This window comes from Cryptomeria japonica, chromosome 4 (genome assembly GCF_030272615.1).
Source record: "Cryptomeria japonica chromosome 4, Sugi_1.0, whole genome shotgun sequence".
Taxonomy (NCBI): Eukaryota; Viridiplantae; Streptophyta; class Pinopsida; order Cupressales; family Cupressaceae; genus Cryptomeria; species Cryptomeria japonica.
In genome coordinates, this window is record NC_081408.1 from 711,798,150 (window position 1) to 711,823,560 (window position 25,411).

General features: G+C 35.0%; 1 protein-coding gene across 1 annotated transcript; it reads left to right on the top strand.

Annotated features, from left to right (window-relative positions):
- The first annotated feature begins 3,584 nt into the window (after nt 1-3,584).
- Nucleotides 3,585-13,039, top strand: LOC131036182 (potassium transporter 26-like). The gene is made up of 9 exons (XM_059219439.1): nt 3,585-3,680; nt 9,609-9,755; nt 9,916-10,159; nt 10,319-10,573; nt 10,728-10,778; nt 10,933-11,193; nt 11,350-11,402; nt 11,493-11,868; nt 12,162-13,039. Exons 1-9 carry the CDS (start codon nt 3,585-3,587, stop codon nt 13,037-13,039), a joined length of 2,361 nt encoding a protein of 786 aa, XP_059075422.1.
- The last annotated feature ends 12,372 nt before the right edge of the window (nt 13,040-25,411 follow it).

Genomic DNA, 25,411 nt, shown 5'->3' on the forward strand with positions numbered 1-25,411 from the left:
AGATACACCACCATAACCAATTAGGAATCCAAATCAAATCATTACCAATCAAAGCACTTGAAAATCTAACCATGTCATGCCAAAGTCCCTAAATACAAGGAACAATCATGACATCATGATCACCTCCACAAAACAAGCATCTAGATCTCAATGTGTCTAACATGTCAACATCACATAGTCAACAAAATAGGTCCTCCACCATGAATATACCTGGTAACAACATCTCTCCTCCTCAACATGACAATAAAATTAGCAAACCATGTGACTAAACTAAACCACCAATATGAATATTCATCAATAATGAAAGGGACCTATGGGCATAAACAACCCATATCCAAGCCATAAATGCAATCCTGTAAGTATAGACTACCTACAACACTGCACAACTTGTAGACCCAACAATGCAACATACATACTCAAACCAAAACTAATAACCATGTCAACATGAGAGAAATATGAGATATAATGATGAGTGTAAAATGACATAAACTCCAAACCTCCAAGACTAAACATGTCATAAACTCACAATGTCACCATAGTTTTAAAAAACCCATAAATATCTCAAATCAATATATCAGCAAATAAATAATATTAAACCTACTCCAAATCTAAACCAAAGCATAGTTCTCTCCAAGAGTTTTTTGTCGACTATTCAAAGTCCAAAATATGACTATATGCTCAAGTTATGACCTCTCAAAGCCATAAAGGTAACTCTGACTGCAAACTAACATTTCACTATCAAAATGACATAATCTAGAAAAACTAATCATATCACAATGTAGTACATTGAGTCGCCCTTCTAACAACTAAATTAAGTTGAAAATGTGAAACCGTATGTCCAAGTTATTCTCTATGGAAGAAAACAGCCAAAATAAGTTGCCTGAGTGGAAAGGGGCTTTATTAAGTCAAGCAGGTAAACTTCAATTGATCAAGGCTTCACTTCAGAACCTTCTGGTCTATGCTATGAGCCTCTTTAAAATATCAGTCAAATTTGTTGATAGAATGGAAAGAATACATAAGTATTTTCTTTGGTCGGGTACTGAATCCAAAAGTAGGCTCCATTTAGTTGTGTGGGACCAAGTCTGCTTACCTAGAAATAGGGGGAGGTTTGGATATTAGGCATTTGAGAGAATTCAATAGGGCTTTAATGGCCAAACAACTTTGGAGGTGTTTAAAGGAGAGCAATGAATGGATTGATATTTTTAAGAACAAATACCAGATTCATGGTTTCCAAAGGATGCTGGAAATTAATCCCTCCCATCTTTGGCTTCTTATCTATGGAACAACTTCTTCAGTTCCAACCCCATCATCAGTCAAGGATACAGATGGGTTCTGGGGAATGGGAGAAATATTAGGTTTTGGGATGATTGGTGGATGGGAGAGGGTCTATTGTCTGATTCGTTGTGGGCTTCTCAATTCAAAGATCAATGCATTAGATTGATTGGCTCCTGGGTGGTGAATTATATCAGTGATGGTGGTTGGGTGGACCTCAAAAGCTTTGATGAGTCATTGGCACCTTTTCAATCTTGACTTAACCTGATCCCCATCCCCTCCTCTCGAGTGGAGAACTTGGTCATTTGGAATTGATCTACTTTTGGCCAATTTGTGGAGGCGGATGCTTTCGGGATCATTACCAGGTCTTGTACTCCTGCCCTCTTTTGGGCATGAGTTTGGAATAAATTCTTAATTCCTAAAATTATGTCTTCTTCTAGTTGTTCATGCAAAAAAAGATCTCTACCTCTGATAATCTATATAAACATTGTCTCCCAATCACTAATAGATGTTTTTTATGTAAAGAAGAAGCTGAAAGTGTAGAACATTTGTTCTTACATTGTTCTTTTGCCAGGGATATTTGGGCTTTCTTTTTCAACCTGTGGAGCTTTAATTGGGTCTTCCTTGATTCTATATAGAACTTTTGGTGCCAATGGAAGTGCCCCTTTAGTAACCATGTGATTAGTATCTTGTGGAACACATCCATGCCTCATATTGTCTGGGATATCTGGAAGGAAAGAAATAATAGGGTTTTCAGAGATATGGAGTCTACTGCTCAAGTGGTGGCAATCAGAATAAGGACTGCTATTAAGGAAAACTTTCTGAATTATTGTCCAGGTAGGAAAAATGACCCAACACTTCATTCTAACCACGAGGAATGGGATATTATCAAAAGATGAAAGATTTGTTGGAATATATCTCTCCCAGTCTATAAAATAAAACATAGCAGAGTGAATGTGTCATGGCATCCTCCCCCTCCGGGGTGGATCAAAATCAACATTGATGGGGTGGCCAAGGGAAATCTTGGGCCGACAAGCTATGGGGGAGTGGCAAGGAATCATTTTCTTTTGTTGATCTTTGCGGTGGCACTCCCTTTCGGCACCCATACTAACCATTATGTGGAGGCCAACGCAGCCTACATAGGGCTACACATGGAGACCAAGGAGGGCTTTAGATGGGTCTGGTTGGAAAGTGACTCGCTTAAAATTGTGAAATGCATCAGGGGTAGTATGGAGCCTAGCTAGACTATTGTGAACCTAATCAAGGATTTCCTTGAAATCATTGTCAGCCTGGAGGATTTCAAGATTTTGCATGTTTTCCAAGAAGGAAATAAATTGGTTGATCATGCTGCCAACCTGACTGTTGATAATGTGACAGTTAAATGGTGGAGCGGAAGGGAAACCTTCCTGAAAACTCTGTGTGACCTGACAAGAAATGATGTCGATATCTTCAGCCTTACAAATGACTTTAATGTTGGAAGATTATGATAGGATGGGAGTTGTTTGGATGGTAATTAAAATTATTACCACTTTGAGAAACTCTAGAAACTTCAGCTCGCCCTATTTCAGGTTTTTCTTTTTCCTGGTTTTGCATTTAGAGAGTAGTTGTCTAGATTGCCTAAGTAACAGAATGGGTGGTGACAAGAATAGGCATGAACCCACGACCTATGATAAGTGGCAGAAGAATAAGGAGGTCTGGGAGGAAATCTCTGATGGTGGGATGGTCCCCTATCTAGAGAGACTTCATGGCAACTCTTCCCTAGTTACTGAAAGCTTTATCAAAGGTTGGAACTAGGGTGTGTTAGCCATTTATGGGGTGGAATTCTGTGTTGACAAAACCCTGGTTGCCACTATTACTAGACTTGCTATGGAGGGAAAAAAATTTATAGAGAAAGGAAATCAGGTGAGGATACCATTGCTTCTTTTTTTGACAAGGAAAAGGAACAATAGAGGGTATCTAAAATGGTGGACGGTGGCTACAATAGGAAAGAACTGAATTCCCTCTGGGCGAACATGGAAAAATTCGTCATGAGGTACATCACTCTTGATGGTAGATATGCTAGTATTTTCTCATATCATTTTACAATCTTAAACCATTTTAGGCATGGTAAAATTATTTCCATCCCCTTCTACCTGGTTTCATCCTTGGAAAATAGTTTAGCAAAACATGTTGAGAACCTGGACAATCCGGTCCTTCATGAGGGGCTTATCATGGTAATCATGGAGTATGCCAAAGCACATGAAGTGAAACCTTCCCCCATGGATAAAACCTACATTTCCTCCTCTAACCCTGAGGTGTAGTTTGTTTTTGACATGGAGTTGGAAGAGGATGACAATGGCACTACCATGGATTGGTGTGATATCAAGGATTCAGAGGACCCTGAGTATAGACCAAAGAAAGAAGGGGAGGTTATGGTTACCCCGAGAACCAATAGTAGAAAAAAAACCAATCCATCAAGGTAGGCGGAAGCAAATTTAAATGCAGTAGCAGTAAAATGCAAGACTTGGAGACACCCATCAAGAAGAAAATGAAATTGACCAAGTCAAGTGGGTCCAAAGACAAGGACCATGAGACTAGGTTGGACATCCCCATCAATGTGGATAACGAGAAATAGGGGATGGTGAATAAGGAGAATGAAGGTGATAAAAAGGGGGAGAAGGTGCTGGAAGACCTAATTTTGGAGGTCACTAGGGGCTAGGAGAACTGTAGGAAGTGGGTGGATAAGGAAATTGGAACCCTAAAAAATGGGATTAAGGGAATTATTGAAACTTTCACGAAGTCCCCTAGGCCTAGTAAATCTAAGAAGATCATGAGCATGATTCTAAAGATATCTCAAGATGTTGAAACTATGAAGATCTTCCATGAGCGCAAAATTGATAAGCTGGAAGAGTATGTGAATGACATCATAGACAACCTGAATAATCTGGTGGAAATTAGAAGGGAGGCGATGAGTAATAGTGTTGAAGATTTGAAGAAAATCAATGCCATGATGGCTGACTATAGAACCAGACCCATAGCCATCGATCCTCCCTTGGGGGGGAAATAGAAAAAGAATGCTTCAGAGAATGGCCAGAGTGCTACTGGAGGGTAGACTCGTCTAGGTCCCTGTACTAGGACCAAGAGCTAGAGCCAAGACCAGGGTACCTCCAGATTCATCATGGAGGATTTGGAGAAAATCAATAAGAATATTATTTAGAAGAATACTGAATTGGTGAACTCACTTAGTTGAGGTCCTTTTCCTATCTTTTTTGGAGAATTTTTTTTTTTTTTTTCCGGTGTTGGGTCTTTGTGGGGTTTATCCCCTCTTTTGCTCATGATTAATGTCTTTTTGGTTGTTGGCCTTGGTCTGTAAAACTTTGGGTTTCAAGTCCCTATAGAACCTATTTATCTTTATCAAAAACAATTTCTCAATTTTTATTTAAAAAACTTAAAAAAGACATTTAATGTTTTATTTTATTGAAAAAACTTCAAAAAGATAAATTGTAATTTTTCATTTTATTACAAATGGTGGATTTTTTTGTTTATTTTAATATTTAATAAGCGGCGGTGGTGGGGGTGTGGCCACCACTAAGGCCCGGCCCTATCAGTACCTTTGTTGGTGGTACCTCGCCAATAGGGAGCATGCGCATGGCAGGGCCTGCCAATACTTGCCTCATGCAGTAGCTATTGTCAATACCTATCGTCGCAGGTTTTGTCCAACATAGAGCCCTGTGGGTCATGGGGGAGTCTGCGGACCCCCCCCCCAACATTTAATCATTTTTTTTACCTTTTCAATTTTTTTTATATTTTTCAAACAATTTTTTCAAAACTCCCTTTCAGTTTTAACAACAATTCAATTTTAATTTTTTTTTTCACAACACCACTACATAGGCACTACAGCCATACAATTGTATTGTCTATTTTTTTTTCAAATTCGGGCCTTTATCATCAAAATAGAGTGAATCATATATCAAAATTGATCTTCGGGTTTCGTTGATCATAGCCATGGGGTCAAATCTAAAATTTCACCCCTAAAACATAAATCCATATTTTTATAACACCAAATCTGCAACCCACAACCTGAAACAAACCCTCATGTCTTGTCTTGCCTTAACATTTTTTCATACATTCATGGATTCAACACCTAAGGTTATAACACCATAAATCATAGCTCTAATACCACTTGTAAGGAAACATGCAACCAACTTTTTGACAATTTCCAGATAAACCAATTTAGATTTCAACAAAATAATCACATAGAATCCACATGCAAAGAATAGACAACATACCCATCAAAGATGACACAAGATATACCCTAGGAAAACCCTCATGTGGGAAAAACCCAGCCTCCAAAAGCATTCATCACCATATATTATTTAGCAATGCGACATTACAATACAACCATGAAAGCTTCTAAAGCCCCATCCATCAACAAGCAATACATGTGAACAAGCATGTAGCCACACATCACATGCCATGCTCCCAACCTCCACAAATGCTAAGCCTAGCTAATTGGCTGATCCAAACAACTACCCTTGCGGTTGCTTTTATAGACATGAGCTCCCACAAAACCACCCTGTGGTATTACATCAAAACCATGTGCAAATACCATGGGCTAACTACCCCATTGACCCCACATATAATATTGGGTACTTTATTAAATTAATTTCTCCAATATTAAATAAATACAATATAATATATCTCAATGTTACAATACAACTCATCAAGTGGTCTGGAGAATATTCCAAAAGAATCTCTACATGTTACATGTCCATGTGCAACATCGAATAAAAAAATATTACATTACATGTCCATTGGAAACTCACATAATAAATAAATATTACAATTATAAATATTATTATGCAATGTGTACAACACCTATTTTCCCAACATTTTCTAAGTTGTGCCATTGGTTTTTTTTTTCCATGACTTATGTCTAAGTCATTCCATGAGAGAAGGAGAAATAACTATGAGTTATATTAGTGAAAAAGATTGGATGCCAACCATTTTCATCCACCTTTAACCAAGAGCCCCAACAAGGTTCAGTTGCATCAAGAATCTTTTTCATGATTGTGGAATGAACTAGTCTATAAAATTAATTTTTTGATATAATAGGAATTCTATAGAATACATTTTTTATAAATAATAGAGACATTTGACTTCTAGTGAGCCTTAACAGGTGCTTCTCATGGATGGATTTTAATATCTTACTATGTGTCATTATGGCCTTATGTACTCTGTTCTCCTTCCAACAATGAAGAGTTTGTGGCATTTTATGCACATTTATCTAGAATTATTTGTTTCCTATTTTTATTGATCAGGCTTCTATGATTCATAATACTGTAATATATATATATATATATATATATATATATATATATATATATATATATATATATATATATATATATATATATATATATATATATATATATATATATATATATATATATATTAGGATTTTAAATCATGTATATGCTCTTTTAGAATCACTATGAATTTAATTATTGTTATGAGTTGTATTATGCTTTATTAAAAGGAAAATTTATTTAAATGTTGGTGCATCGCCTTAGATTAGAATCTTTGTTTAATTTCTTTTAGCATCTATTTTTACCTTTTTAGAACCTTAGAAACCATAAGAGTCGACTTATTTAAAATCTAGAGGTTTTTTCACGAATCACAATCCTATGTTTGTGAAGTTTCTAGACTCTAGTTTCTTTAGAGAAAGCTTTAGAGATCAACAAATACTAAAAGGTAAATATGCACTAATATTATAAGATGGTAATAACAATATCTTCCTAACCAAATAACTTTAGTGTTTAAAAAAAGGGTATATCACATATTAAATGGTATAATAATATTAGAAGATAGTAAGGATAAGATCCCATGAGGGGGGCATTGGGATTTATTTTCATGGAGTAGGAGGTCCCATGAATAAAAAATACTTATGCTACTAGATAACTTTGAATCTTTTCTTGAAAAATAGGAGCCCCTACATTTTAGGATTGCATATTTCAGCAGGTTCAATTGGAGTGGGGCTAGAAATTTCCCCACCAGCTTAGAGATATTTTTTGCCACTTGTCAATTAGTTTCTATTTTAAATTCCCTAAATTAATTTTGGAGCTTAAACTTTTAAGTTGATCTGCACTACTAAATCATAGGACCACTAGCTTTAAAATATTCCTCAAAAATTGCAGCATCACCCACTAAAAAATTTTAAGAAGCCCCCTCCATAGAACCTTACCCTAAAAAATATTATCTTCTTAACCAAATTACTTTAGGTCTTAGAAAAAATAATACAATATGATATAACATGCAAAGAAGAAATTAGAAGGTATTTCCTCTTATATCTTTGTTTTGTCGATCTGCACTAAATTTTCATATTGAAACATGCATACAAAGCACATATCATATCCTCTACTAGAGGTTTTGAATTACCTTTACACAGATCTACAACTACCAGGTTATAGAGTCCACTCATAAAGAGGAACGATTGATGGTTTAGCTGCACAAGACACCTTACTAACAACATCCATAAGCAGGCATAGTAGCTATTGAATTTCTTTTTAAAATCAAAATTTTTCTTGTGAGTCCATCATTTGGAGCGATTATGGAGAAGAAGAATTACATCGTCACATTTGTAGCAAACAAAATTGTTGCCAATAGGTCATATATTTCTCAAGGCTTAATTATGTGGTTTTCAATCTCTTTTGTTTACAGTGCAAGAAGTCATATCTTCATCTCTTGGAATACAACTAAAATAGTGTGTGATTCCATCAATCGAGTTTAAATTCGAGATCCCATTTTCACATTTATTTATATAATCAAATATTGTCAAATCTAGTAACTATAAGTGAATATGATAAATCAGAAAATAAAAGTGTATAATTTGCAAGATAAGAATTGCAACTATAAAATTAAAAAATTGAGATTATTTTAATAAGGTTTTATTTTTGTTGGCAATTTTTTTAAAAGATCCCATTTTTTTAATGTTTATCTGAGATCATTTCTATTTCAGTCATTTTTCTTAAAAGAAAGTATTGTAATTATTAAGAACACTCTTGATCTACATCACTGTATATATGAAACTATAATTTATTTGATCATATGTACTAATTAGCTTTAATAATGGTGATATCTACATTTATCAAGAATCTGTTTGGATCAGATGTACAAGGATAATAAGATAATTTAAGTTTTTGATGCCTGAGAGTAAAATCATCATGATCATAATTATCAATTAAGTGTTTGGGTATATCTTTTTGACTTTGTGTCTATTTATGAATATATATGGAATAAAATATAAAGAACTCTTTTAGATGCAAGTAGATTTATTCACTAGCATATCTATCTTTAGAGGAATATATTTAAAGTATGCTCCTATTGGTTCATTATTTCACTTAAAAAATTATTATATTGTTATATTACTATTAAACTATTGACCAAAGCAAAAAAATCTAACTACATTATTATTATATTATTTTATATCCATTCTTCGTTGAGGAAAAAGTAGATTTTATGGAGGGACACTTTCAATCCCTCATAAATAATAATATTATTTTTTAATCTATTATTATACTACTATATTATAGATTATCTAACATCAATCAATGGTGAAGATAGACAAAATTGATTGATCATTAAATTCAAAGAGAGTGGAAATTGAGAGGTAGAAATGAAGATAACATAATATAAAATTTAAAAAATAATAATCAATTGATTTTTATTATTTTTCACGCATTTAAGTATCACAAACATTTTTAATTAATGAACGTTATTACATCCATATGTAAATATAATACGTCTTGGTACAATAAAAACAACTTTGTTTTAAAATAATATCTATCAATATATTTTACACATTTAAAAAAAAATATATATACTAATTTTACAACATTGAACATATCATTTATTTATGTCACCTTCCCTAAAATTAAAAAGTTAATTCATAGTTAAAAATTTATGACTTTCAAATAAATTAAATATTCTAATGAATAATCTTTATTTACAATAAAACAAATTATTGAATGCCTCGGATATTGTAATGACGAGCGAATTATTGTTTCTCCCTAGAAGTTTTGTTTGGTCCGGCCTCAATAATTTCCTCTTCGTGACATCTTTGCCACGCTGACAGCAGCCTATTTCAATTTTAGCTCGTTATTTTATTTCGAATTGTTATTTTAACGTGAATAATGCAAGCATATTTATAAACCTCATTGCAATGGCTTGTCCATATTCTATATTACTCATTGATTGTAACGTTGGAATTTGAAATTTAGCTCTGATCTTTTCTTTATGAGTCGAGCTTTTGCCTTTATTAGTATGCAAGTAATTATCTAGTGTTGGTGTTAACGCAGGTTCTGTTTTTGTTTCATAACAACAGATTTGAAAAGATCAGGATGGATGGCCCGGAATGCCGTAATGATCGCAGAGTGGAGATGTCAGAAGCAATTAGAGATATTGGTGAATCGCCAAAGAGTTCAATTTCCCTTCCCATGAAAAAGGTGAGCTCACATGATGATACCTCCCTCCAATGGAGTATGCAGGGCGGTATGGTCCTTTCTTTTTGTTTTCCATTCCTTATATTAGTAGAAGAACATTGCAAACTGAAAACAAACTTCTCTTACATAGATGATCCTTTTGTTTTGTTCTGGGGGAACGCAGGATGTTGGAAAGTGGGCAACCTTGTTTCTAGCTTATGAAACGCTTGGAGTTATTTATGGAGATGTTGGCACTTCACCCCTCTATACCTTCAATTTTCTTACTGTAAATCATGGAGAAGACAAGAATCATAAACCGACGAAGGAGGATATTTTGGGATATCTGAGCATCATATACTGGTCATTAACATTCATCAGCCTCATCAAGTATATCTTGATTGTTATCAGAGCAGATGCTCACGGAGAAGGTAAGCAATATATGTTGGACCCAATTTTACGATTCCTTCTTCCCCCAACTGTTTTAAAAATTGAGCATATTGATCTCTTCTATATGTTGGTATCCACCGAATGTATAATTCAACTTTTTTTCTAAATACAGTTGTTATAATTCACTTCCTTTTGTTCAGGAGGAACATTTGCTCTATATTCATTGTTATGTCGGCATGTCAATATGGGGCAAAATGGTGGAACGCAGTTCGAACAATTTCCTCCGAATTATAGTTTAACCCATTTTGGAAAACGATATAATCTGAGAAATCTTAACTACAAGATAAAGGAACTGCTTGAGAAGAGTGCAGTGGCACAGAGAGTTCTGCTTATTTTTGTGATGATTGGCACCTACATGGTGATTGGCGATGGAGCACTCACCCCTGTAATTTCAGGTCTAAAATGAATTCTTTATATTTTAATTATTTCTATTTGATAGAGGATTCGTAGGGTTTTCTTTGGTGACAGGTAGAGCTCTAAGTTAAAGACTTCTTTTACAGCTTTCAAAATTGTTAGCTAATTTTACTTATTCTTTTAAATATTGAGCAGTGTTGTCTGCTGTCGAAGGAATTCAAGTAGAGACCTATAGACTCGGCAGAGGTAAGACACACATACAAAATCCACATCATATCATAAAGCACCAGGGATCTTAACATATTAAGCTAATCCCCATATTTATTTATCTTAAATACAATATCATATCTTGTATAGAGTGAATTAAGACATACAATACTAAATACTATACTTCATACAGATGCTGTTCTGGGCGTGTCAGCTGCAATCCTTGTACTACTCTTTCTTGTTCAAATATTTGGTACTGGTAAAGTGAGTTTTCTATTCTCCCCTATAGCGATTGTTTGGTTCGTTAGCAATGCCATTATTGGAGTATATAACATTATTAAATACTACCCGGGAGTATTCGAGGCAATGAGCCCTTACTACATAGTCCGTTTCTTTCAAAATAATGGGAAACAAGGATTGGTGCTCCTTGGAGGCACAGTCTTAGCTGTAACAGGTTTGTAAAAGATTTTCATCTAGTGATGCATACTATACTGAAAAATATGGCTCAAGCAATCTTAGAATTCTCCTATATACTTGATAACTAGTTTGCAAGTTTTTGCATAGAGCAAGGATTACGAAGAGAGCCTAAAAGTGTCAATATTTAAACCAGGTTCTGAGGCTATGTTTGCTGACTTGGGCCACTTCAATCAGGATTCCATCCAGGTTCAACTAATTTCAAAAGACTTAACTAATAGAGTTTCAATTTCATATTTGGTTTGTGTTTTGATGACAAATTGGGATTTTGCATTGCAGATTGCTTTCTCTTTTCTGGTCTACCCTGCCCTGATTCTGGCATACTCGGGGCAAGCAGCTTATTTGATCAAGAATAAAGAGGACGTAGAGAATGTATTCTACAAATCATTACCAAAAAACAAGGCAGTGTATTGGCCAATGTTTGTTGTTGCCACTTTAGCGGCCATAGTTGCCAGTCAAGCATTGATTTCGGCAACCTTCTCAATCATAAAGCAATCTATGGCACTAGGTTGCTTCCCTCGGGTGAAGATTATTCAAACATCAAAAGACAAGGAGGGTCGGATCTACTCTCCAGAGATTAACTACATATTAATGATTCTCTGCCTTGCAATACTCTTGGGTTTCAAAGATGGTACCTCAATTGGAAACGCCTATGGTAAGAATATTGAAGATTTATGAAAAGGGTCCTCACTCTGGATATAAACTTATGCATTTGATCATAGTGTTGCATCATTGTCAAGGTCTCAACTTAGAGAGTATCCATCATTTCCATGGTCTTAATTTATTCTAGATCAAAATATTTAGTTATAGAGCTTCTTCCAAATTTATGCTTCGTGAGCTTATCATCTCATTTGTAAGACCTTAAAATAGTTGATGCCCCACAAAATATATTACATGGTATGATTTTTTTCGAATTTTCAATATTAATCTTCGTATTCTGTGGTGCAGGTGTTGCTGTGGTTTCCGTGATGCTTATTACAACATGCTTGGTGAGCGTGATCATGCTTGTAGTTTGGAACATACATATATCACTTATACTGCCCTTCTTTATAGTCTTTTTCCTGATCGAAGGTATTTATCTGTCATCTCTATTGAATAAGGTACCGCAAGGTGGTTGGGCTCCGTTTCTAATTTCGGTATTCTTTCTGATCATAATGTTCTTTTGGAATTATGGGCGGAATAAGAAGAATACATATACAATGGAGAAAAAATTAAGTCCACAAGATGTGAATGAACTGGTTGCCAAAGTGGGCTACAGAGTACCAGGAGTTTCTTTCTTTTGCAGTGACCTCCTCTATGGTTTGCCACCAATGTTTAGGCACTATGTGAATACTATGGGTTCTCTTCATGAGATTCTTATTTTTCTTACAGTAAGAGTGCTTCCAGTCAAGAGTGTGCTAATAGAAGAGAGATACCAGGTTCGGAGACTGGGACCAAAGGGTACCTACAGATGTATAGCTCAATATGGTTATATGGATGACCCGAGCTTTGAAGGAGATGAATTTATAAACCAGGTTATTGAAAGCATAAAAGAATACATCAGGACCACTAGTAGAGAAGGTCGGGATCAGAGCAGGACTTTAGTGGCAGAGAATAACTTCTCTGCATATGAGGAAGTGCAACAGCTTGAATTGGCAAAGAATGTGGGGGCAATGTTTGTGTTGGGGAAAACTACACTCAAAACTAGTGAGAAGACTGGTGCTTTTGAGAGATTTGTGATTGACAATATCTATGATCTTCTTGAAAAGAATTGCAGATCAACCATTTCCACCTTGCACGTACCACTTGCACGACTCTTTCAAGTTGGAATGGTGTATGAAATATAAAGATGGTTAAGAAACATGAGACTGCAACGATGTTCTTTGATATTATACAATGAGCACAAGTAGTATTAAATATTTGCTAGAGGTGAATGGAGGATTCACTGAAGAATATTCTAAGATGAGTATAAGTAGTATTAAAGATTATTACATAATTAAAACTTATTTAATTTAGATGTCTTTGTCATGTTGAAAATTATATATTTATATTTTATTATTTTTATGTTTAGGATTTATTTTAATTAGATTGTTATCTATGTAATAATAAGATTATATGTGGTATATTTTTGCATTAAATTTAAATTCAAAATTTTAATTTAGCTTGTCTTCATTCATTATTTATTCTTATGAATCAGTTCTAATATTAAGTTTTTTCCTTAGTCACTTTGGTTTAGGTTCATGAGTGCAAAATTGACTTAGGTCGCTTCTATGTATTTGAATCTAAACTTTGATTGTTTGAATCTCAATTCAAAATTTCAATTGTTCCCTACTAGCCATTGTGAGTCAACTTAGTGCATGTTTATGTAGATTTATGTGCTATCTTGTATTTAACAACATTTATCATTTATTTAAAATTATAGACAAATAATGTGAGAAACCTTAGAAGTGAGCATGTCATGAGAATCACAAAAAATAAAAAATAAATACATCATCACCCTAGGCATATTGTATGAAATCAAGTTCTCGTATGTCTTTGGGGTTGTTGGATCTTATTCATTTATATTTTTGGCTCTTGTAGATGTTCCTTCAATTTTAAAAAAGTGTACCATCTTACTTTTATTGATGACTATGGTAGGAGTACATAGATTTCTTTTCTCATGAGAAAATCTCAAGTTTTATGTCATTTTAAGAAGTTCAAACTTATAGTAGAAACTTAGATTGGTAAAACAATGAATTGTTTGAGGGCTGATAATGGTGGTGAACATTTTTTAACATATTTTGATAACTTATGTGAGGATTGTGGCATTCAAAGGTAGAACAAAATTTTGTATTCTCTACAATAAAATGAAGTTGCAGAAAGGATGAATAAGATACTAATCGAGAACACTATGAGTATGCTAAAGTGTAGGTCTCTTGAAACAAAGGTTTCAGGCCAATATTGTAGCCACTACTTGTTACCTTCAATCAATAGGTCTTGTATATTATCTCTTGTTGATAAAACAACTATGGAGGTGTAGCTAGATAGAAACCATTATTTAAGGAATCTTTATTTTTTTGTTGTCATGAATGTGCACATATGCAAAGGGAGAAGCATACTAAATTAGAGAACAAGGTTATCAAATCTATTATTATCAATTACAATTATGATGTGAAAGAATATAAACTTTACGATCCTACTATAAGAAAGCCATTATATAGTAGAAGCCTTATTTTAAAACGGATTAAGCCTTTTTTGTTGGATTGTATCTGACTAGGTTTTTGGTTTGTATCTGACACAAAGTGAAAAGAAAGATGTGTTTTAATTTCCTCTTATGTGTGATTTTTTATGTAGGATCTAGGGTGGGCTCATCTCTATTAATTATTATGGGAGTTGTGTACTATGGATTTCTTTCGAAGTAAAGCTAATCGAACATCATGTAGTTTGAAATGATTTTTTTATATGATATTACTCTCTATTGATTTTAAAATAATAATTAGTCTCTAATAGGTCATGTCGACTAGGAAAATAGTTAGAAAGAAACAATTTTATGGACTAGGGTGCATTAATTTACCCCGTAGAATCATAGGGGTAGGGAATCCCCATACAATATTAGGGGCACTCGATGGTTGCTAGATTATGCATCATGATATCAAAAGCCAACCACGAAAGCTAAATACCAAGAAAATACATCCTAATCACACTAGTAATCCTATCAAAATAAAATGCAAAATGAAATAAACAACATTAAACTCAAAATGACATTAAACTCATTGCATTCCTTTGATGTCGATTCATCATTTATTCTTTCTCCTCTAATGTGATGTAGCTCTCAAATAGGTGAGTACACAAATAAGATAAGTAAGGGTAATTTGATAGCATGATCGTGAGGATAATCGAAAGATCATAGTTATGAGAATGAGCAATGAAAACTCAATTTATAGATTTTGAAGGTCAATTAGATGGACAAGATCGATTGTGATCAACAAACAAGATCAAATGTGAGGATGAGTTAAGTGAAGTCAAATGGGAAAGGTGTCATTTGCAAGTGGAGAGGGAAATGGAAGGTTAGTGAAGTGGAGCAAATTGGTAAAATGGAAGAGTGAGGTGGAGTTAGAATTGGAGATTAAAATGGAGGTGGAATTAATAAATATTCATTTATTTATTCACTCCAAATTAGTAATTAGCTAATTAAATATTTATTTGATTGTGACAAAAGAATTAGGGATAAAAAAATAATGAATTCATTTATACTAAGAAGTACATGTTAGCATAAAGGGGATCAATAATTGAATAATTATTTAACCCTAGGAGGAAAATGCGTCAAATTGATTCCAAAAAGATAGAGAATGAATAATCGATAAAATTATTTAATGAGGCAAACAAGAAGAGTGATTTAGGTAAAAGTGACAGAAAATAATCAAATTAGAGGATAGAAGAATGGTACAGGATCGATGAATAGTAAATACCAAACGCACAATAAGGAGACATGTTAAAAAGGGGAGTCCTAGGCATTGACAATTTTATAGTGTCTACATTTTGCCCTTCTTTGAGACAATGCAATTCAAAGTGTTTTTTCAAAGAAAATTAAAAAAAATGCATTAAAAGCTGCCCCAACCACAATAGGTTACAATGGCCCCCCTCAAAAAATTGAGCGAAAAATTGGAACAAGTGGCCAATTTGCCAAAAATAACGCCAAGATTTCAAAAATGCAAACAAAAGTGAGATCAAAGGTTATACGAGCAAGATACGAGTCTTGAATTTACAGTTTGTGTATTGAAGAACAAGACCAAGAGGACCACGAGCATTGACTGAAGAAGTGTTAGTAAGAGGCAAAAATTAGATAGAGAACAATCAATAATGATGAAACCTTGCTTTCATAAGTGCACTTTATCTTTAGAGAGCTTTATTTAATATAAAAAATGAATGTATTGAACCATAACATATAAATCTAGAGTGATAATTTGATACCTCTACAGAAAATAAACATAATGAAGACAAGGAATCCTTCAATCCATCCTGAAACAGTTGTATGTTAAAGATCAAGGTATGTGCGACAGTCACAACATGAACATATCAATACAAATACCCAGGACATAGCTGCCCAGAATTTCATGAAAACATCCCACAAACAAAAGATAAAATAAAAGACCATGAATCATCCTGACCACTCTCATCACTTGTAGATATCCTTGAGTAACATCGGAACATGATCATTTAGATAAATCAATGAAAGATAAGACTCACTAGACCAAGCGAGTCAACAACCATTATGGTCTTGTTGTCAAAGTTGATAGGTTGTGTTGAATAGGACAATCATGATGTCTGGTTTTAGGAATGAAGTACCCCATTAAAGACAGACATAGTCTAGTTTTGAGTATACCGCACCCTGTATAAGATAGATGATAATTAACAAAGGACTGATAATGTTGATTGACTAACTTGACATGTTTGATCTGTTTGATTATTGACATGATTGAATAATTTGTTTGTTGTTGTGTGATTTGTTAAGTGCATTATTTTATGTGTTTTCTATCTATTTCTACTCAAATGTCTATCTTTGCAAGGGATAATTTATCGATAAAATTAAATGATTGTCATTTTTTGGTTTTTTTGTAGTTTTCAATATTTAGTGTTTTTTAAGGATATTTGATTTTTTGTGATTTTTTCAAGACTTTTATGAATGTTTTTAGAATTTTCTTATTTTAGGACATTTTGTGAATGTTTTTGATCTACTTTTAGGGATTTTTTCAAGAATTTATTTAATTTTGAGGGAATTTTTTTAAGGACTGTGTTTGATTTTTAAGGATCTTTTTAGGACTTTATTTGATTTTTAGAATTTTTTGGATTACAAGCAAGATATATTTATTTGCCCCCAATATTTAGCAAGGCAAGGAATATTATGAGTGGATGAATGAACTACATAAATGGAGATGGATAGGAGAAATATGGAGGTAGATTATTATGGAACCAGAGTTGAGTTGGTTTCCAAGGACTATCTCATGATGGGATAACATGTTTATCCAAGCTAAGAGATTTGGCAATGTCAGACAATGGCATGGTGGATTGAATGGTATGTGGTCCACGTGAAGGGACATGTCAAGAGGCTTTTGAAACCATGTTTTTGCATTCTTCTTTTTGTCCTTAGTTTTGATCAAGATCAAGGATGGAAAAAGGAGTATGGATGGAGATAGGATATATGCATATGATAAGAAAGATCAAAGGTAGTAATGTATGATGGAATCAAGGAATCGATCGGATAAGGGATATGGATAAAAGGTGTGGATAAGTTAAAGCCAATAGGATGCATGATGATTGTGGAGATCCCAAACCTTGTCAAGATCAAAGGTGGAAAAAGAGAAATATGAATGAAGATAGGATGGTGGATAATGGATGATGAGGAAAAATGGATGATGCAATAGGTGGGATAGCATGAATAAAAATTTTACCCCCAAGTATAGAGCTCAAAGCATGATGGATTATGCATGATGCCTATTTACCAGGTTTTCATCATGGTACTTTCCCAAGGAACCTGTTTACCAGGTTTTCACCAATGAATGGATTATTTCTCTTTACTTTTTTTTTTCACGCAAGATACCTATTTGCCAGGTTTTCATCAAGATGATAAATTTCTTTCTTTCTTATTTATTTTTCGACCTTTTTGGAAGACAATGGATGCATAACAGGATATGGAGGAAGGAATCAAGTATCTTGTTGTTTGAATTGTACACTTGAAATATATGCTACAATGGACCATGGCTATTGAAGGAATACTCAAAGACATTGGTAGGATAATGAAATGGATGATTGGATAAAATGGGATAAGGATTATTTCAAAGTATTGGATAGGAGGGATGAAATGGTGCAAAATAGACATGTTGGATAATGGAGGGAGTGTAGGAATATTTACAGTTTTGGAGTGGATGGGAATGTGGGCAAGAGAAACATTGGCACATAGCTTAAGGGGTCATGGAGTGATGGACGAAAAGAAGATTTTGGATTTTGAAATTTTAATGGAGGAGTGGACATGAATTTTGGGATATAATGACCCAAAATGGATTTGAAAGGTGGGAGATGATTAGATGGAGGGATAGCAATTTTGGATGCCAAATTTTATTTTTATTTAGGATGTTGTGCATCAAGGAGTCACTTGGGAACCCACATGGTTTTCTACTTTTATTCCTTTTACAATTCCTTCAAATGCATTACTTCTACAAGCAACTTAGGAGCCTATACGAATTTTTACTTTTCTTTCTTTTTCTCAATGGGCCTTTGTAGCCTTTTGGATGTTTCTTTTTATTTTTGGATCATAGTTTTCTTTTTTTTGTGCATGTTGATTAGATGGGACATGTTGATCCATAAATATATGTGGATTTCCAAACTTTGGATTTTATGCTTGGCATCAAAATTGATTGGAAGAGGAATGTGACTCATGGGTGAATAGGAAAAATATGGAAATCTTTTGGATAGGAGGAAAGTTCTCAAAGATGTGTGCCTTTTTTGATCTTGAATAAGGGATGGAGGGATATAAGCACCTAAAATGGATGGAAGGGATGAAGAGGAATGCATATATTTAGACTTTTTTGCAAGTATACTAATGCCTTGAGAGTGAGGTATGTAACCAAGGCCATGACAATCGGGATTTACTTTAATATGGAGGGATTCTTCTATACTTTGATCATGGAGGGGTAAAATAGAAATGGCGTGTCACATTTTTATAAAGGAAGTGGCCAACACAACTAAAATTGTTTAACTTTGATCGCATAAAAGTGACATTTCTAAATTAAATTTCAAAATGATGTAAACTGATCAAATATAAAAATATTAATGAAATTTATGTTTGTTATTTTTTTTTTTTATTCTTTTTAAAAATAAATTTGTTTTATATATTTAAAGAGATTTTTTATTACTAAAAAATGTTGAAAATTAGGGCTTCTAGTTGGCATCACCAAACAAAATGAAAACGAACTTAATTTTTGTCGATTTTAGTTTTCCAAATAGAGGACATATATATGCAATGTTAAAAATAAAAAATAAAAAATTTGATGTACATGTTTCTCGTTATAATATTTTAAAGACCAACATAGCAGAATTTGGTGTTTTCAGTTGGCATCACCTTTTGTCTACTAAATTTATGATTATCAAAAAAAAAATTACACCCTTTGAAGATTCTCTCATTTAGTGAAAAATATATATTTTTAATATCATTTAATATTTGTTTTTTTAATTCTAATCAGCTTCTTATTTAACTTAATTCCTAAAGAAAATTTGAGTAGAAGTGAAAAGTTTAAGAAATAAAGACAAAATAGGTGATTTGGCTACCACACCACCTACCACATAGGTGAGTCCAATTGAACTTAGTCCGGTGAGATTGAGTTTGGTCGAACTACTTTGAATTGTTTTAAAAAATTATAATATCAAGCGCTCACAAAAATTGGGATAATGTAGCCAATAGTCTGGTCCAGCTCTTGACACCATTTAGGCGCCACGCCAACGACATGAGGCATTGCGTGGCTGGGTGGTAGTCTGGCCAGACTCGGTCTGATTGAACTCAATTTGGTTGGACTACCCTCAATTAACCCCAAGTGCAACACAACTTCATTCTTTTGCCCGGAGGCCTACCCATTTGTGTTGATAAATATTTTGACTAATCTTTTTACTAATTTGATATTTGTTGCTTTTGAATAAAGATGTGAGCCCATTTTGAGGGGGACATGGTATGGAAGATGTGATAGGCTTATGGAGTAAACCAAATCTAATGGAAGTGGAGGAACACATTTGACATGTAAGAGGTTCATGAACAACTTGTGCAGAGGTGTTGGGATCATGAGAGGGACTAGGAGGATTGATGGGATCTTAAGGTAGAGTAGGAATAATGATAGGTTCATCTAGAGAGATAGAATCATGTGGGGTACATAGAGTATGAAGATATGGAGATGAAGGGATGGAGGGATCTTGATGGGGATCTAGAGAAATGATGGGATCTTGTGGTAGATATGAAGGTGAAGGAATAATTTGATCTTGACTTGGAAGGGAAACATTGTACTCCATTTAAATCTTATTTTATGTTTTATTTTGGATGGAATCATTAGGAAGGATTTGTAGCATTGTAAATTGTACATCTTTATTAGTGTGTCCAATTTCACACTCTCTTAGCACCTATTTTAGTATTTCCTTTTCCTCTATGCATTAATAAGACATTTTGATGTAGAGTCCTACACACATGCCTAAGGAAAAGTCCAATAGGGTTATTCTTTGACCCTTAAAATGACCACAAGGTCCCTACAAGTAAGGACTCCACACCTTTGGGTAGAACTACTCACAAATCCATTAGGCTAACACCTCCTCAAGATGAGTAAAAGGCCTCAACACCTTCAATACACCATTGCATGATTCCTTCTCTTAGGGGCTTTGTAATTGGTCCATTCATGACTTCTAAGGACTATTCCAAGCATTGGTTTAAGTTTTTGTCTTCAAATCCTTATACCTCCTTTGTAAACCTACTCCCTAAGCTAGTATCCTTATCTAGTGAGAGAATTGAACTTAACTCCAAAATATTCCACACACTCTGACAAAATATTCACCATTCTAGATACCCTTTTTGTATTTACACTCATCCCCAAAATGGGTTGGCAATATCTTCACTTTCAGGGTTTGAACCCCTTAGAGGCCTAGAGACCTAATTAGGGCGATTAGGCCTATTTTACAAAGCAACTACCATTTCTTGAATCCAAAATACAAAATAAACTTCATGAGAATGTGGGAGATGGTGAATAATCTCTAATTCCAGGGTTGCATGCTTGGAATCCATCGTTACAAAGTTTTATGATGATTGTCCTAATTTTGCTTAAGGTAGTCACATGGAGATGCCTACCTAGATTTACCTCTTTATCCTCACAACTAATTCTCCCCTGCAAATATCCATGAAAACCCTAGAATAAATAGGACATTCCTACAGTCCACCAAAGGAAGAAGCTTTTAGATGGAAAGAATGCAAGATATGGCCATTTTTGGCTAAAACCCTAGCCAAACCCTGATTTTCTGGGTTACAGTCAAAAAAATGAAGGGTTCTCCCTAGTCAGAAATGATCAAAGCCTCAAAACACCACCAAAATAAATCTGATTCAAACCTCCAACTACTCCATGAACTTTGTTTCTCAATTCAATCCGTACAAGGACGTACAATCTCTGCAAACTCATAATTTCTAGAAAAACTCAGTTTTGTTTGTCTTATTGCATCAAAAATTTAAACCACAAACTCTCCTACCTTGGGAATAATTTCTAGAAGGCTTATAGACCACTCCAATGGTTACTATCTGAATTTGGAGGAGGTTGGAACCGTTGAAAGGCTTACATCAACCGCATTTTGAAAAGTTGCACTTTTGCTCTCAAAAGTTGCATTTTCAAAAGTTGTATTTTTGTATAAAAGTTGTCAAACACTACAAGTTTGGTATCCACACAAATTGGATTAACTAAACACCACTAAGATATCCTAAAAACTATCAAACACAAAAACAAACATCCTACTACCCCTATTGACCATATTGTCCCAATTGGCTTATCAAGTTGCCTAATCAGTGACATTGGTTTACATGGTGGGGTTTTTATTGAATACATGAAACTTGCATAAACACAAGACACTAAGACAAACACTATGATCCTATTTTTCATCCTTAGATCCATGATTTTCTTGTTGAAGAGGTGCCCCTGCACCATACTCTCCAGGAGAAGAGATCTCAAGCCCACTTAAGATCAAAGTTTGGGGGTCTGCACAATGGTTGGAAATTTGTTTTATCTGTCATCCAAACTTCCTCAGAGTCTGGTTTGTCTTGCCATGCCACTAAATACTCAATTTAATCCTTGTTCCTTGTCCTCTTTGTGATTCTAGTGTCTAGAATCTTGCTCAACTTTGGTGATTCATGCCTTGGAATATCATTGTCTGCTGCAACCTACATTGGTTCCTCCACTTCATTGCTATCGCCTTTAAAAAGTGTAAGATTGCACACATTGAAAATGGGTGACAATCCAAGATCAGGAGGAAGTTTGGTTTCATAGGCATTATATCCATATTTCTTCAAAATCTGACATGGTCCAATCTTCCTCTTCATGAGCATGGTGTGCTTACCCTTTGGGAGTCTCTCCTTCTTCAAATGTACCCATACCAAGTCCCCAACACTAAATTGTACATCCCTCTTTTTCTTATCAGCATAAGCCTTGTACTTCACTACAAATTGTTCGAGATGAGACTTCACTTGGTCATGGACCTCCTTGATGGTTGATGCAAAAGCTTCACCATCTGCACTAATGGGCTCTTCCTTGGGCAAATCCCTCAACTCTAATACACCCCTTGGGTGGATGCCATACACAATTTGAAAAGGAGACCTCCCTGTCCTCCTATTTATGGTGTCATTGTATGAGAACTCTGCTTGTGATAGTATATTGTCCCATTTTTCTCCATGTTGTCTAGTCAAACATCTTAATAGGTTCCCTAAGGACCTATTAACAACTTCAGTTTGTGCATCTATTTGGGGATGGTAGGCTGATGAGAAAGCTAGGTTAGTTCCCAACTTATTCCAAAGGGTCCCCCAAAAGTGACCTATGAACTTCACATCCCTGTGTGAAACTATGTTTAGAAGCAGCCCATGTATCTAAACTATTTATTTGAAGAACAAGTCTACAACATATGAGGCATCACAAGAGGTTTTACATGGCAAGAAATGAGCCATTTTGCTAAATCTGTCCACCACTACAAAAACATTGTCAAACTCCCTCATTGTCCTAGGCAGGCCCAACACAAAATCCATGCTTATACTTTCTCATGGCCTAGATGGAATGGGTAAGGGTTGGTACAAGCCTACATTGGTGGATTTTCCCTTGTCTTTTTGACAAATTACACATGTCTCCACAAACTTCCTTACATCTGCCTGCAACTTAGGCCAGTAGTAGTGTCTTTTCACAAGGTCAAGGGTCTTGTCAAGACCAAAATGACCTACCATTTCTCCATAATGTTTCTCCCTAATTATATTCAGTCTCATTGAACACTTAGGAATGCATAATTGTCCACCTTTGAATAGCAATCCATCTTGTATCAGAAATTCAGAAAATTCAACATGATACCTCTCACCAAAAGTTTCACATACCTTGTAGATCTCTCCAAAGTCTTCATTAGCATCATACATGTTCTTCAAGGAATCAATGCCAACACTTTCCATCTTGATTTGATTGATAGTTAAGACCCTCCTGCTCAAGGCATCCGCAACTTTTTTTTTTACCCCCTTCTTGTGCTTGAGGGTGAAGGTGAAGGCTTTTAGGGTTTCTACTCACTTCATGTGTCGGTGGTTTAACTTATCTTGACTATTTATGAAACTAAGTTCTTGATATCAATGAAAACTATAAACTCTTTAGGCAATAAATAGTGCCTCCACTTCTTTAATGACTGAACCAAATCATACATCTCCAATTCATAAGATGAGTATCTCCTCTTGGCATCATTTAGCTTTTCACTAGAAAAGGAAATTGGCCTTCCTTCCTGATTGAGCACTGCCCCAATAGCCATGTGGCTTGCATCACATTCCACCTGAAATATCTTGTTGAAGTCTGGTAAGGCAAGGACTGGTTGTTCTGAAACTTTCTTCTTCAAGGTTTCAAATGAGTCATCTGCCTCCTTAGTCTAACTAAACTTGCACTTTTGTCCTCCTTTTATGGTGTCAAGCATTGATGCACAAACATGACTAAATCCCCTTATAAACTTCCTATAAAAAGTTGCTAATCCATGGAAACTCCGAACATCATTCATAGTTTTAGGTGTAGGTCAAGACAATATGGCACTTACCTTCTCCTAGTCCATTTTCAACTCACCTTGTGAGATTACAAAGCCCAAGTAGATGATCTCCTCCTACATGAACAAACACATCCAAATTTATCATAAGCTAATCTTCATGTAACCTTTTGAGGACCATATCTATATGTTTGAGGTGCTCTTCCCTTGAGTGGCTAAATATCAAGATATAATCAAAGTATACTATCACAAACTTGCCTATGAACTCGACCAAGACCTCTTTCATCAACCTCATAAAGGTACTAGGGGCATTGGACAACCCAAATGGCATGACCTTCCACTCATACAACCCCTCATTGGTTTTAAAATTTCTTTTCCATTCATCCTCGGATCTTATACTAATCTGATGATATCCACTCTTTAGATCAATTTTGGTGAAATATTTTGCACTCCCCAAGAAATCAAGTAAATCCTCTATCCTAGGGATTGGGAACCTATACCTTATAGTTATCTTGCTAATGGCCCTTGAGTTTGTACAAAGCCTCTAAGTGCCTTCTTTCTTGGGTGCAGGGATAGCAAGTACTGCACATGGGCTTAAGCTTTTGCCAATTAGCCCTGATTCTAGCAACTCCTCAATTTATCTTTCCATCTCTGCATTTTGATATGGAGTAAGTTTATATGCTGCTTTGTTTGGTAGAGTAGATCCAGGGATCAAATCTATGCAATGACTTATGTCTCTCACCGGTGGCAGGGATCTTGGCATTCCATCAGAGATGATGCCTTTGTACTTGTCACATAGTTGTCTAACTGCAAGGTCTATGTACCTCTATCCTTCTTCTTTCCTTTCTGCAAAGTGTTCCTTCTTTGTCACCTTGGACTTGGGAATGAGGGCATAGAAAACTACATCCTTCTCTGCCATCTCCTTCATGAATTGCTTCCCTTCTATCAACAATACTTTGGCATCCTTCCCTTTAGGTTCTATCTCATTCTCCATCAGTGGTAAAAGATCTATCACTTTACCATCCTTGGTGATTCAATAGGTGTTTCTAACCCCATCATGATAAGTCTTCAAATCAAATTGCCATGGTCTCCCAAATAGGAGGTGGCATGCATCCATCTTGGCTATATCAAATAGAAATCTATCCTTGTATGATCCAATCTGAAACTCCACCCATGCCTGCTCTTCTACCACTACTTTCTGACCTTAGGTGAGCCATGAGACCTTATAGGGGTAAGGATGTGGCAACCTTCTCAACTTAAGCTTCTCTACCATTTCAAGTGACATAAAATTTTCAGTAGACCCGGAGTCTATCAAGACCTTGCATACTTTTCCTCTGTCCTTCCAGGTAGTTTTGAAAAGAGACTTTCTTTGTGAGGTCTCCTTGTCAGGTAACTTCATGGTGGTTACTACTCTCCTCATCATCAAAGCCTCTCCTCCTTTAGGGAAGCCATAGCTATCAGGA

Bases quoted from the DNA above. Each gene is read 5' to 3' on its own strand.
- LOC131036182 (XM_059219439.1), top strand. From the start codon at position 3,585: ATGGAGTTGGAAGAGGATGACAATGGCACTACCATGGATTGGTGTGAT. The intron at 11,194-11,349 runs GTTTGTAAAAGA...TATTTAAACCAG, and splicing joins CACAGTCTTAGCTGTAACAG to GTTCTGAGGCTATGTTTGCT. The intron at 11,869-12,161 runs GTAAGAATATTG...TCTGTGGTGCAG, and splicing joins CTCAATTGGAAACGCCTATG to GTGTTGCTGTGGTTTCCGTG.